Source organism: Hoplias malabaricus, chromosome 14 (genome assembly GCF_029633855.1).
Source record: "Hoplias malabaricus isolate fHopMal1 chromosome 14, fHopMal1.hap1, whole genome shotgun sequence".
Taxonomy (NCBI): Eukaryota; Metazoa; Chordata; class Actinopteri; order Characiformes; family Erythrinidae; genus Hoplias; species Hoplias malabaricus.
Window position 1 is genome coordinate 41050758 of NC_089813.1, and position 13768 is coordinate 41064525.

General features: G+C 43.9%; 1 protein-coding gene across 3 annotated transcripts; it reads left to right on the plus strand.

Annotated features, from left to right (window-relative positions):
* The first annotated feature begins 2516 nt into the window (after positions 1-2516).
* Positions 2517-13753, plus strand: fzr1a (fizzy/cell division cycle 20 related 1a). 3 transcript variants are annotated; one of them, XM_066644128.1, is made up of 14 exons: positions 2517-2673; positions 6775-6885; positions 7038-7166; positions 7303-7366; positions 7457-7587; positions 8141-8223; positions 9014-9197; positions 9771-9836; positions 9926-10028; positions 10753-10937; positions 11138-11371; positions 12298-12402; positions 12909-13001; positions 13201-13752. In XM_066644128.1, the coding sequence occupies exons 2-14, from the start codon at positions 6817-6819 to the stop codon at positions 13240-13242; spliced, it is 1488 nt and encodes a 495-aa protein (XP_066500225.1). In that variant the 5' UTR covers positions 2517-2673; positions 6775-6816; the 3' UTR covers positions 13243-13752. The 3 variants fall into 3 exon arrangements, with proteins under 3 accessions (XP_066500225.1, XP_066500226.1, XP_066500227.1); XM_066644129.1 differs by lacking the exon at positions 2517-2673 and adding an exon at positions 3174-3241 and having other exon boundaries at positions 13201-13753; XM_066644130.1 differs by lacking the exon at positions 2517-2673 and adding an exon at positions 4434-4454 and having other exon boundaries at positions 13201-13753.
* The last annotated feature ends 15 nt before the right edge of the window (positions 13754-13768 follow it).

The window sequence follows — 13768 nt, forward strand, 5'->3', positions numbered from 1 at the left end:
ATACCTGCTCTGTGGTGGGCCTGACCGCTGGAGAATAAGATAACGTAACTAAGTATGTAGAGCAATAGATGGACTACAACCTGTGATTATTGAACTACTAAGTGCTCTTGTGTGGTCAGAGGAGCTGATAAAATGGACACAGTGTAGAAACAAGGATGTCATAATGTTGTGGCTGGTGCAGATATAAATCGTTACACGTTTCTCCAGGTTTCTCCATCCAATATAAAGTAAAATCAGAGAAAGTGCACATCGGAGCCTCTGTGAACCAGCTGCAGATAAACTGCCAATAACAGGCTCTAGAGGGCGTTTGGAGCACCAGAGGGCATCGGAACTCCAAAACTGGGTCCAGCTGGTTCTACGGGTTGGAATCAATCTTTGAGACAGATCCCAGTGTTGCCATAGACCAGAACATAGCTCTTCAGAATCCAATAACATTGGATTCGTGTGTGTGTGTGTGTGTGTGTGTGTGGGAATGGGACGGGGATTGGGATAGAATTTGCCCTTTTGTTTTTACACCAGAGGGCATCTGAACTCCAAAACTGGGTTCAGTTAGTTCTACAGGTTGGAATCAATCTTTTAAAAAGATCCCAGTGTTGTCATAGACCAGAACCTAGCCCTTCAGAATCCAATAACGTTGGATTCATGTGTGTGTGTGTGTGGGGGGGGGGTAGATAGAATTGGCCCTTCTTTTACATTTCTTTAATAACTGATATAGAGTGATCCCTCGTTTTTTGCGGGGGATGCGTTCCAAGACCAAAAAGACAAAACAAAAAAAAAAAACAAATTTCCGCGAAGTAGAGGAAAGACATTTTTTTATGTATTTAACCAGTATTTGGACTTTTAAACCCCTCCCTGTTACTGTTAACAACCCACCCTTTGCATTAAACAGTCTTCTATAATGTTTTTCAGCTGGAACTACATCCCACCAGTTTCTTTAATAGAGTCATTCCTAAGCTGTGATTTAGCGTCAGTAAATTTCACTCGGATGTGGACATGAAAAACACATGTACTGTACGTAAGAAACACTTGTAAATGATATACTTTGTCACCTACAGGCCCAGTCTAATACATGGAAATAATACTTAAAACTAAAGTATTATTAATTAAAATTATTATTAGTAGTATTATTAATACTAAAAATACTTTTAATTTACACACCATAAGAAAATGATAGTTTTAAGCACCTAGGTCTAATAAATACTTTACAGTACACTAATAAAAAAACCTGCGAAGTAGCAAACCTGCGAAAGATGAACCGCAAAGCAGCGAAGGATTACTGTAACATAATTCATTGTATTTAATCTTTGGCCATTTATGCTGTGTTCATCCATGTCTGACAAATGAATGAAAATCTATTTAGAGACTGGAGAACCAAGAGTGACACTAGAGTCTTTTCACCTGCAATGAGTCTTGTTAAAAAAATTATAATAGGACATTACTCAAGTACATTTGAAAGTAAATGCATTACTTAAGTACATTCATTCATTCATTATCTGTAACCCTTATCCAATTCAGGGACGCGGTGGGTCCAGAGCCTACCTGGAATCATTGGGCATAAGGTGGGGATACACCCTGGAGGGGGCACCAGTCCTTCACAGGGCAACACAGACACGGTCACTTTTGAGTCACCAATCCACATACCAACGTGTGTTTTTGAACTGTGGGAGGAAACCGGAGCACCCGGAGGAAACCCACGCAGACACAGAGAGAACACACCACACTCCTCACAGACAGTCACCCGGAGGAAACCCACGCAGACACAGGGAGAACACACCACACTCCTCACAGACAGTCACCCGGAGGAAACCCACGCAGACACAGGGAGAACACACCACACTCCTCACAGACAGTCACCCGGAGGAAACCCACACAGACACAGGGAGAACACACCACACTCCTCACAGACAGTCACCCGGAGCGGGAATCGAACCCACAACCTCCAGGCCCCTGGAGCTGTGCGACTGCTAGATCTACAACGAGGACTTCTGGAGTAATATTTTACCTTGAGTATCTGTACTTTTACTCAAGCACATGGTTTGTGTACTTTGTCCACCACTGGTTAACAGGTATGGATGTGTTGAATTTATAGGTACAGTTTTGTTGTACTGTTGTAAAATTAAAATGTAAAAAATCGAATCTAATAATAAACAATTCTGTAGTTCTGTAATTAGAGAATGTAGTCCATCTGTTGTTCTGCATACTTTGTTACCCCTTTTACCCTCTTCTTCAATAGTCAGGACCCCCACAGAAAAGAATGTAGCAACAGATGGGCTACAGTCTGTAACAACTGTTACTAAGTGGAACCTTGAAAACGGACAGTAGTGTAGAAACAAAGACGTTGCTTTAGTTGCTGTGTAAATATGTTGTAGAAATTAGTTTTTATGTGTTTTATTCCAGTTGTGCAGCAAAAAGCGTCGCCGCGAGGTAACGGTCGTGCCGTGGTTGCCAGGGCGACGCGCCCTCCTTTGTTTGGATTCAAAATTCGTGACGTCACGCCGCTTGCATTTTCTCGCCCCAGAGTCCTTTGCGGCAGTTGAAAACACAGCAGTGGCTATCGGGGCGCAGAAATTATACAAATCCGGACAGAAATACGAGGATTTAAGGCCACAATACACCATCCAGCGGCTCGTCTCATCCGCGATAGAGTCCCGTACAGCGGCGGAGAACAGCGAGGTGAGTGCGCGGCTCTGGGGCAGAAACAGCGGCTGGTGTCCTGTAGCCACAGTCTTCAACAACGAGCTCTACGACCGTCCAACAAAAACACATCTCTAACTGCCGATTTGCTCGGTTTATTAGTTTGAGTTTCCTCTAGCGACTGTAATTAAACTGGATTAAAGGGCCAAGCTCACGATACTGATCTAATATCACTCCGTACACGGTCGGAGATCAGTCTACGGAGGAACACAACTGGTCTTTATTGTCATTGCTGATGTCACCCCTTCAGATTCAAACAAAGCTGTGCGAACGAATGAACAATGCGAGCTAATGAGATATTTAATACATGGCAACGACTTAATAACTCAAAAGCTGTTACAGTCGTCCCCACAACTAATCAAGTCGTTTATACGACTCAGTTAATTATTACCACGTATTATCGAATGGTCCCAATGTTTCATTAAGTCATTAGGTCATTCCCACGTATGTTTAAGTCGTTCCCACGCCTTAGTTTTGTCATAAAGGAATGTCACCAGCAGGGCTCTGAAGATTCCTCAGTATGACTTCTACTGGACAACTTTATAAGGTTTTAAAGAGCAAAATAATACTCTCTTCATTGAAAACCCAGTGTTTATCCTTGTTTTCATGAGTGTGGTGTTTAAACTAGGAGGCCTATCCTGAGTGAATAAGAGGTCAGCGCTGTGGCTGAACATTTCCTCTTTGGAAGTCTCAGAAACCCAGATTCAGACAAACCGAGGAGTTCATATGTCACAAACCTAAGGAACCAGTCCAGGTGTGGGTGGGGTTTTCAAGCTTCAAGTGAGAGGTGGAGGGGTGGGTGAACTTTGAGGTGGGAACTAGGGTTAGGGTTAACTGTATTCAAAGATATTTAGGGATAGAGTTACATCTCAACCACTGTTAACGCATTGGAATATATATCTTCTTTATTTTGGGAAATAACGTCTATTTCTGTAACTCTGTAACTGAGGGAGTTGGGTTTTAAACGTTTAAGTGATGACTGGAGGCGGACATTAATGTATCTTCTCACTGTGAGATAAAAGTCATCTGGTAAATCTCCATAATGGTAACTTTTTGGGAAGCTGAAATAATAAGATTTAAGAAGACTTTTATCTCTTATTTTTCCATTCCTTGTGAAATGTTTCTCCAATATAAAGAGTGGCTGAAAAGTGGAAATAATTAGCGATACACAGGTTTATAGTAGTGTGCTCAGTATTTCCCCATGGTTGAACTCTCAGGGTCGGCTGTGAACAAATACCCAGTCACGGCCAGTGTCTCTCTTAGAATTATGGAAAACTAAAGATTAACAAAACCAAACAAAATTTAAGAGCAAACCTGCACTAAAATCAATGACGGCAGATCCCAGTGCAAACCAAACAATAATTACTGGTCTGTGAGGGCTGAGATGAGTTCTTGTTTTTTAATGCTGCAATAATGCCGTTGATAAGAACTCGGCGTTACATCCAGGATAATGTTCTACTTTCTGAAATATATTTTCATCCTGGTTAATGTTTCCAGTGCAGTGCAACGTTTCTTACAGTGTAATCTTAGGAGGAGAAAACAGAGCAGGCCAGTCAAACCAGCAGTCGCGAATTCAAGCACTCAGCACTGACTTTGCTCGTACTTGGATATTATCAAATACTGTATTTCATATGTATGTGTTTTTATAGTTTAGAAAATACTGCCCAGGCTTAGAAGGGGTCTGTCCTCAGAGATTGCAGAGACGAGGTTTTCTGGCACCCAAATAAAGACGTGCTGCCTGAGCATTTGCTGGATCACCTGTTAGTGGAGTGTCCAAACAGGTGGTATGTGTTGTATACTGTTTTGTTCCCAAGGATATGACCTTTGGAACATGTGTTGGACATGTGTTTAACTGTAATCTAGGAGAAACAGTGGACTTGTCCTAATAAATATATTTGATCTGGTATTCAGCTGTAGGATGTAGTTCCTCCTGTCTCCTTAGGTGGCACAGACAGGTTTGTTTGTTGTTGTTGTTTTTTTTTTTGTGGGAGACACTATGAACAACAAAAATGTGCGGAGTGTAACAGTTTTAATTAAGTTCTAATTTTAACCAATTACATATGTGATGAGAAATCTCCTGTCCTGTCCCCTCTTTGCTGCAGTGTAAAATACTGTCTGTCTCTCTCTCTGTCTGTCTCTCTCTCTCTCTCCCTCTCTCTCTGTCTGTCTCTCTCTCTCTGTGTCTCTCTCTCTCTGTGTGTCTCTCTCTCTGTGTGTCTCTCTCTCTGTGTGTCTCTCTCTCTGTGTGTGTCTCTCTCTGTCTGTCTGTCTGTCTCTGTCTCTCTCTCTCTCCCTCTCTGTCTGTCTGTCTCTCTCTCTCTCTCTCTCTCTCTCTCTCTCTCTCTCGCTCTGTGTCTCTGTCTTTCTGTCTGTCTGTCTCTCTCTCTGTGTGTCTCTGTCTCTCTCTCAATGTCTCTCTCTCTCTCTCTCTGTCTGTCTGTCTCTGTCTCTCTCTCTCTCTCCCTATCTCTCTGTCTCCCTCTCTCTGTGTCTATGTCTCTCTCTCTCTGTGTCTCTGTCTGTCTGTCTCTCTCTCTCTCTCTCGCTCTGTGTCTCTGTCTTTCTGTCTGTCTGTCTCTCTCTCTGTGTGTCTCTGTCTCTCTCTCAATGTCTCTCTCTCTCTCTCTGTCTGTCTGTCTCTGTCTCTCTCTCTCTCCCTATCTCTCTGTCTCCCTCTCTCTGTGTCTATGTCTCTCTCTCTCTCTGTGTCTCTGTCTGTCTGTCTCTGTCTCTCTCTCTCTCCCTCTCTGTCTGTCTGTCTCTCTCTCTCTCTCTCTCTCTCGCTCTGTGTCTCTGTCTTTCTGTCTGTCTGTCTCTCTCTCTGTGTGTCTCTGTCTCTCTCTCAATGTCTCTCTCTCTCTCTCTCTGTCTGTCTGTCTCTGTCTCTCTCTCTCTCTCCCTATCTCTCTGTCTCCCTCTCTCTGTGTCTATGTCTCTCTCTCTCTGTGTCTCTGTCTGTCTGTCTCTCTCTCTCTCTCCCTCTCTCTCTCTGTCTGTCTGTCTCTCTCTCTCTCTCTCGCTCTGTGTCTCTGTCTTTCTGTCTGTCTGTCTCTCTCTCTGTGTGTCTCTGTCTCTCTCTCAATGTCTCTCTCTCTCTCTCTCTGTCTGTCTGTCTCTGTCTCTCTCTCTCTCCCTATCTCTCTGTCTCCCTCTCTCTGTGTCTATGTCTCTCTCTCTCTCTGTGTCTCTGTCTGTCTGTCTCTGTCTCTCTCTCTCTCTCCCTCTCTCTCTCTGTCTGTCTGTCTCTCTCTCTCTCTCTCGCTCTGTGTCTCTGTCTTTCTGTCTGTCTGTCTCTCTCTCTGTGTGTCTCTGTCTCTCTCTCAATGTCTCTCTCTCTCTCTCTCTGTCTGTCTGTCTGTCTCTGTCTCTCTCTCTCTCTCCCTATCTCTCTGTCTCTCTCTCTCTGTGTCTCTGTCTCTCTCTCTCTGTCTCTGTCTCTCTCTCTCTCTGTGTCTCTGTCTCTCTCTCTCTCTGTGTCTCTGTCTCTCTCTCTCTGTGTCTCTGTCTCTCTGTCTGTCTGTCTCTGTCTGTCTGTCTGTTTGTCTGTTTCTCTCTCTGTCTGTCTGTCTCTCTCTCTGTCTGTTCGGTCTGTCTCTCTCTATGTCTGCCTGTTCTCTGTCTCTCTCTGTCTGTCTGTCCTTTCTGTCTGTCTGTCTCTGTCTCTGTGTTTCTGTCTCTCTGTTTCTCTCTCTGTCTGTCTGTCTGTTCTCTCTGTCTGTCTTTTCTCTCTGTCTGTCTGTCTGTCTCTCTCTGTATCTCTCTCTTTGTCTCTGTCTGTCTGTTCTGTCTGTCTGTCTCTCTCTCTGTCTCTGTCTGTCTGGTCTGTCTGTCTGTCTCTCTTTGTCTGTCTCTCTTTCTCTCTGTCTGTCTGTTTGTCTGGTCTGTCTCTCTCTGTCTGTCTGTTCTCTCTCTCTCTCTCTCTCTCTCAGCTGTGGCCTAAATGTTAGAGATGTGAGCTTCAAAAATGCCCCCCTTATGTGTTTACTGCCACAGATTGGTTAATTATTGAGGCTCACCATCTCCTCTTCTTCTTCACCTTTATCATTTACGATTATGATTTTACATTTTCTATTAATGCAGATCTATCCTTGTGGACCTTCACCTTTCTGACCAGTCATCTCCATGGATCAGGACTATGAGTGCCGACTACTGCGGCAGATCAACATCCAGAATGACAACGCCAGCCCTGTTGTGAGTGTCTCAGTACCTCGCTCGTTCACGTGATTATTCTTCTATTTTCATTTCTGTTCCAAATAGCATTTAGTTTCGTAACATGGGCATTTTTTATTTGTCGTTGTGTAAGTGCTCTTTGTTGTCTCTGTGTCAAAATGGCCCCTAAACAGAAAGTCACAGACGTGATACGCCACTTAACTCCCACCAAATCTCCGATGTCCTCGCCCAGCAAGCACGGAGACCGCTTCATACCGTCACGAGCAGGAGCCAACTGGAGCATTAACTTCCACAGGATCAATGTAAGTACTCATTTGTCTATTGTATTAATCTTACATTATGTTGTTCTCTGTTGATGTCCCAGATGTACGACTTAAACTAACCAGGCACAGGCTCCTCAGGGCAAGGAATATTGATTATTTTCTTCTCTTTGCTCAGGAAAATGAGAAGTCCCCAAGCCAGAATAAGAAAACCAAGGATGCAACAACAGACACTGGCAAAGGTGAGATTGGGCGCTTGCCTCTTGGAGCTTTTTTATTAAAAGCCTGTAAGAGTTTCTCCATTCAGTGAATCGTTGCTCTTTCCTTCACAGTGGACGGCTTGGCGTACTCTGCACTGCTGAAAAATGAGCTGCTGGGAGCTGGCATTGAGAAAGTTCAGGACCCTCAAACTGAGGACAGGAGGCTCCAGCCCTCAACGCCAGAGAAAAGGAGTCTTTTTAGTGTAAGCCATGCTTCGTTCTTGCTTTAACAAACAGTTATGAAAATGCAACAGCTTTAGAGTCTGTTACAGTTGTCGTGTTCCTGTACTCTTTCTCTAAAGCATAGTCTTCCTCTCTTTGTAGAGTGTCATTTGATGCCCAGCTGCAATAATAGCCTGTTTTGAATGAGTTGTATTTGTAAATGTCCTAAAAGTCAGTGCATTCAGTAAGGACCTGTCCAGCCTCAGCAGCTTATCTCTGCCATTCTCACAGATGTTAGGAGGAGCGTTTCAGGGCTGAGTGCATTTGAACAACCTTAAACTTAACCTTTATTGATGAGTATAATCAGGAGTGATTGAGCAGGGAAAACAACTCTACTGAGCTCTTGCCTTCTAGGAGCACTCCTGTTTGAGTGACGGTCCTGTAGTGGTTTAACTGCGGAGATTAGTAGGTTTTGGAGCAGTGAACGGGAACTTGAGAAGCTGATTTCTGATCTCAGTACAAGAGCCTCTTTGTTGCACATAATCAGTTTACACTGCGTTTTATTTTTGTCTAAGTATGTTTTCTCTTTTGTAGTATTCTCTCAATGCAAAGAGATCCGTCCCTGATGAAGGCAACAACGTGTCTCCGTACTCATTATCACCTGTTAGCAGTAAAAGGTTAGTAGTAAATCTATTCTTCTGAAATGAACAAGTAGAGGGTGGTTACCCAGACAGGGATTAAAGCCTGGTCCTGGACCTACACGGCGTTTTGTTATGATTTTCCTTTGAAAGAAATGTCTAGTCCAAGACTAGGCTTAATCCCTTTCTGAGAAACATCATAAATATCTAAAAACAATAAGATTAAGGAATAGTTTATTCACTAATGCAGTTTCATAACTGTAGGCACTAAAGAAAAGAAGGTAATGTTTGTAGGATTAATAAAAATGAAACACAAATCCTTATTCAGATTGGGCTTGTTGTAGAGTGAGGCAGTCATGTGAGGGTCTATAAGGAAGGCTGTGAAATCCCACATGTTTTCTGACATTTATTTATTTATTTAAATTGACATTTGACCTGATTATCAAGATAAATGTCTTCAGGAAACTTATAACATCAATAAACCAAGGTCAGGTCATGGACAATGTTTGTAGGAAAAGCACACTTTGATGACAGCCCCCTGCTGTTGTACCTGACCGACCCTATACTGCCCTGATAAAGTTGGAAAAAGGCACCAAGAAAGCTCTTAAATATAAGACTTGAGAGTGAAATGAGAAAGTAAAGTCGAGAGTTTGTTTGCTGGGAAGGGACGTGAAGTGACAACCTCATCACACGCTCTTCTCTCCTGCCTCTGACACGTGCGTGCACAAAAACAAGAAGCATGTAGAGATCTAGGAGCTGAAACCTCAGTCAGTGTCTGGAGAGTACGAGAACATGCTCAAATGTCTTTGCCTGTCTTGTGTACTTTTAGTCAGAAGCTACTCCGCTCTCCAAGGAAGCCCACTCGCAAAATCTCCAAGATCCCCTTTAAAGTGCTCGACGCGCCAGAACTACAAGACGATTTCTACCTCAACCTAGTGGACTGGTCGTCCTTAAACGTGCTCAGCGTTGGACTGGGCACCTGTGTTTACCTGTGGAGCGCCTGCACGAGCCAGGTACACACCAGTTCTGCCCCGGTTCATTTGAAGGGGAGCTTTTAAGCTTAACGCATTCTGAACAATTAAAAAACGAAAAATGGATTTGTCTGATTATTTCACACCAAATATAATCTTCCTCTTGCTGAAAGCATTCAGTTGTTTAAAGATCCTTTTTCCTTATTGTGCTATTGTCACTGCATTTATTCACTAAACTCTAAGCCAGAAGAATAACACCGTTTATTAAGAGTCAAATTTGCCCAAGGACCCACCAAACATGAGTTTAAATATTACACAAATAGGGATTTGTCACCAGATTGGTTTACAGAGACAAACACCTCTTATACTAGCAGTAATATAATGAATAAACACCAGGATTACAATAGAGTAGATGCATGTTGATTAAGTAAGACACATGGAATATGACTATTATGACCCACTTATACACGAGCAGCCAGTTGCAGCGGCTGAATTTAAGTTCAGTCGTAAGTGTATTTGGGGTAAAGCCCATTCAGTCGAGAGTATTTAGTTTCTGATTTCTCACAGAGCTGGAGTTTATGGTTGTAGCAGGCTATATATTTGCTTTGTGTGCAGGTAACGCGTCTGTGTGACCTGTCAGTAGAGGGAGACTCTGTGACGTCGGTCGGATGGTCAGAAAGGGTGAGCAAAGAGAAAGTGACAATTTACATTCATCTGAAACTAGAACATATCCAAGTGAATTTCTTTATTTCTTTTTGTTTCTACTCCAGGGTAATCACGTAGCAGTAGGAACACATAAAGGATTTGTACAGATTTGGGATGCAGCAGCTGGAAAGAAACTCTTTGCACTAGAGGGACACACAGCCAGAGTTGGTAAGAGATTTCAGACGTTGCTCAACTTATGCTGTATTTTGTTGAAATATATAAACATTTTACTGGGCGGCACGGTGGCGCAGCAGGTAGCGTCACTGTCATAGCTCCGGGGTCCTGGAGGTTGTGGGTTCGAGTCCCACTCCGGGTGACTGTCTGTGAGGAGTGTGGTGTGTTCTCTCTGTGTCTGCGTGGGTTTCCTCCGGGTGACTGTCTGTGAGGAGTGTGGTGTGTTCTCTCTGTGTCTGCGTGGGTTTCCTCTGGGTGACTGTCTGTGAGGAGGGTGGTGTGTTCTCTCTGTGTCTGCTTGGGTTTCCTCCGGGTGACTGTCTGTGAGGAGTGTGGTGTGTTCTCTCTGTGTCTGTGTGGGTTTCCTCCGGGTGACTGTCTGTGAGGAGTGTGGTGTGTTCTCCCTGTGTCTGTGTGGGTTTCCTCCGGGTGACTGTCTGTGAGGAGTGTGGTGTGTTCTCCCTGTGTCTGTGTGGGTTTCCTCCGGGTACTCCGGTTTTGTCCCATGGTCCAAAAACACACGTTGGTATGTGGATTGGCGACTCAAGAATGGCCATAATCGTGCGTGTGTGTAGCCCTGCTAAGGTCGGGCGCCCCCCCCCCAGGTAGGCTCTGGACCCACCGCAATCCTGAGCCTGATGCGTGATTGCAGACCGTGAATGAACAATTTAGTGTAGTTTTCGTGTCTGTTATCACTGTATTCTCTCCACGTGTCCAGGTGCATTGGCGTGGAATGCAGATCAGTTATCCTCAGGCAGTCGTGATCGTATGATTCTTCAGAGGGACATCCGGACACCTCCGCTACAGTCTGAGCGCAGGCTGCAGGGACACAGGCAGGAGGTCTGCGGACTCAAATGGAGCACCGACCACCAGTTACTTGCCTCTGGAGGAAACGACAACAAGGTCAAAAAAAAAAAAAAAAGAAGAGAGATTTTCCCCTTTTCTACAACACAGTTCTGGGTCTTAATCAAACATCTGTGAACTGAGATACCTATATTGTGTAAAATGAAGTAGCTAAACAGTGCGTGTAAACCAGCAGATACAACTCATTGATATTACAACCATTTCTGAACGTTCTGTGCCTTGTTCCTCTGACACATCAGCTGCTGGTGTGGAATCACTCGACTGTGCAGCCGGTTCAACAGTACACAGAGCACCTGGCTGCAGTAAAGGCCATCGCCTGGTCCCCTCACCAGCACGGCCTTCTGGCGTCCGGAGGAGGAACCGCCGACCGCTGCATCCGCTTCTGGAACACGCTCACGGCTCAGCCACTCCAGTGCATCGACACGGGATCTCAGGTCTGCAACCTCGCCTGGTCTAAACACACCAACGAACTGGTGAGTGTACAAACAACACCATTTTATTTGGTTATGTCCAGTCCAGTGCATCCTCTCCACTTTCCTGGCATCGTAACCCGGATGTGCCGCACCCAGGGGCCTAGTTTTGATGAATGCTTTTCATGTAATTGGAATCAAAGAGGCTTGGAAGAGACACGGTGATCACAGATAGAAAAAAAAATGCAGGACAGTTTTGAGCATTCAGGTGTTAAATTGTTTAATATTTCATTAAAATCATTGCACCATTTTATAAGCATTTTGGACAGTTATTAATGTCCTCTACCTTGCGGGCTCATGTTGAATTCCCTGCCCAGTCTACTGTAAATAATCCTAGGGCAGGGCTGATGAACGCTACCTGATTAAATTGCAGTCATTTGCACTCTCAAAGGTGTTTTTTTGCATGTATTTGTGCGGTGTTTATTTGCTGAGCTCATATTTGAGGGAAATATAGTGCCCTACCTTTTGCACAGATCAGTTTTTATTTTCCTCCTGATGTGTTAACATCAGCTGATTGGCTATAAATATGCATTCAAATGGGCAGAAGTGTAGGGGTCTGCTGTGGCCTGAAGGTTAGGGAAGTGGGCTTGGAACTGAAGGATCATTGGATCGATCCCCTCAACCAGCAGGAAAATTAGGGGTGGGGAGTGAAGGAATAGTGCCCCATTTCCCCTCAATATCCATCACTCTGATACCTTTGAGCACCTCCCCTAACACCTTAGCTGCATCCCAGGTGCTGAGGTGACCACCTGCCCCTCTGGTGTGTGTGTGTGTTCACTGCAGGGTCAGGTAATGGGATAAATGCAGAGGCACAAATTATTTCTACTGCTGTGCAATGACACTAAATAAAGACAATTATATCTAATATAAGTTATTTTTTTTGTAGTACTAACCTCTCCTGACCACTCTGATCTTTACTGTGATCTCAGGTCAGCACACACGGATACTCTCAGAACCAGATCCTGGTGTGGAAATATCCCTCGCTCACTCAGATCGCCAAACTGACCGGCCACTCCTACAGAGTGCTCTACCTGGTGAGTGGTTTTTTTTTGTGTCTTCTGGCTTGTAACTAACACTCATTCATATACTCACTCCTGTTCCTCACGTATTCACTCACATTTACAGACTACTCCACAAGGGGGTGCTCCTGCGTTTTGGATCAGTGATGTCCTGTGCCCTTATTTACATGTGAAACCTCCCCACAAGGTGGAGCCACTCCCCCTGCTTCACAATAGCCTTTTTTTTTTTTTATAGTGCTAGACATCAAAGACAGCATGTCCTTATTAGCCGCATAATGTCTTGCTCATTCTAACACTGAGTCCAGACTCTGTCTGCAGTTTCAGTTTAGGGCTGGTTCTGCTCCAGCACTCCCTGATTAAAGAGGTGGATCATTTCAGAGAGTCAGCACTAAGCTGATCTATACACCCTCCAGTTTAAAAACTGATTTCATTATGCAAATCACATTCACATTAACTATGAGCTTCTATCTCTTGTTAGCGTTTTTAAAGCTGCTGTAAATTGAATTCCCCTGCATTTCAAGGCGATGTCTCCGGACGGCGAGGCCATTGTGACTGGCGCAGGAGACGAGACGCTGCGATTCTGGAATGTATTTAGTAAAACACGATCAACAAAGGTAAGCGCCCTGTGTTTTTTATTAATAAGCAGATTAATAGGTACAAGTCACTCCCTGATTTAAGTTTATGCTCCATAGAGTGGGTCCCCTCCATGGGTGGGGGGGGGGGGGGTGGCTGTGTTTTAAAGAGGTTTGGTACAGAATCTCATACACCCTGTCTCTGTCGGCACTGAGGATGTTTTCTCTGGTTTTGTTTCAGGAGTCAGTGTCTGTTTTAAACCTGTTCACTAGAATACGGTAATAGTACTGCTGCTCTACAGGAATTCATCTTTATATTATTTACCCACGCTCCTTAAAGACTGCTCAAGGACACAGCTTTGATTTTCTCCCACGGTGGACAATGCAATCTGAGAAGACACCTTAAAATCTTTGCAAAACGTTGGACTTCTGGGATTTGCTGCTGCACTGCCGGTGCCGTCTGTGTGTAGAAACGTCGTCTTTGTTGTTCTTGTTTATTTTTGTTTGTGTACAATTTAGTTCATGTTTTTTTTTTTCTACTACAAAGTATCTCTAAAGATCAGAGGAAGTACAACTGAAGCCTTAAGTCAGAAAATACTGTAATGTTATCTCCACAGGGTGCAGAAGAAACTAATCAGATTTGTACAGTTTGCCAATTCGTTAGAAAAACAACCACTTGTTGGGAACAAATAAGACAAAAAGATCTTTAAAACGTATCTTTAAGCCAAAAAACAAAATCATGACTCTGTGGCAGAAAATGTCAGAGACGCAGGATGCCATTTTTAAAGGAACTGAAGATTGTTGTATGG

Coding starts and splice junctions, on each gene's coding strand:
- fzr1a (XM_066644128.1), top strand. CDS start 6,817: ATGGATCAGGACTATGAGTGCCGACTACTGCGGCAGATCAACATCCAG. Junction 11,372..12,297: donor CTAAACACACCAACGAACTG/GTGAGTGTACAA, acceptor CTGTGATCTCAG/GTCAGCACACACGGATACTC. Junction 13,002..13,200: donor GTAAAACACGATCAACAAAG/GTAAGCGCCCTG, acceptor GTTTTGTTTCAG/GAGTCAGTGTCTGTTTTAAA.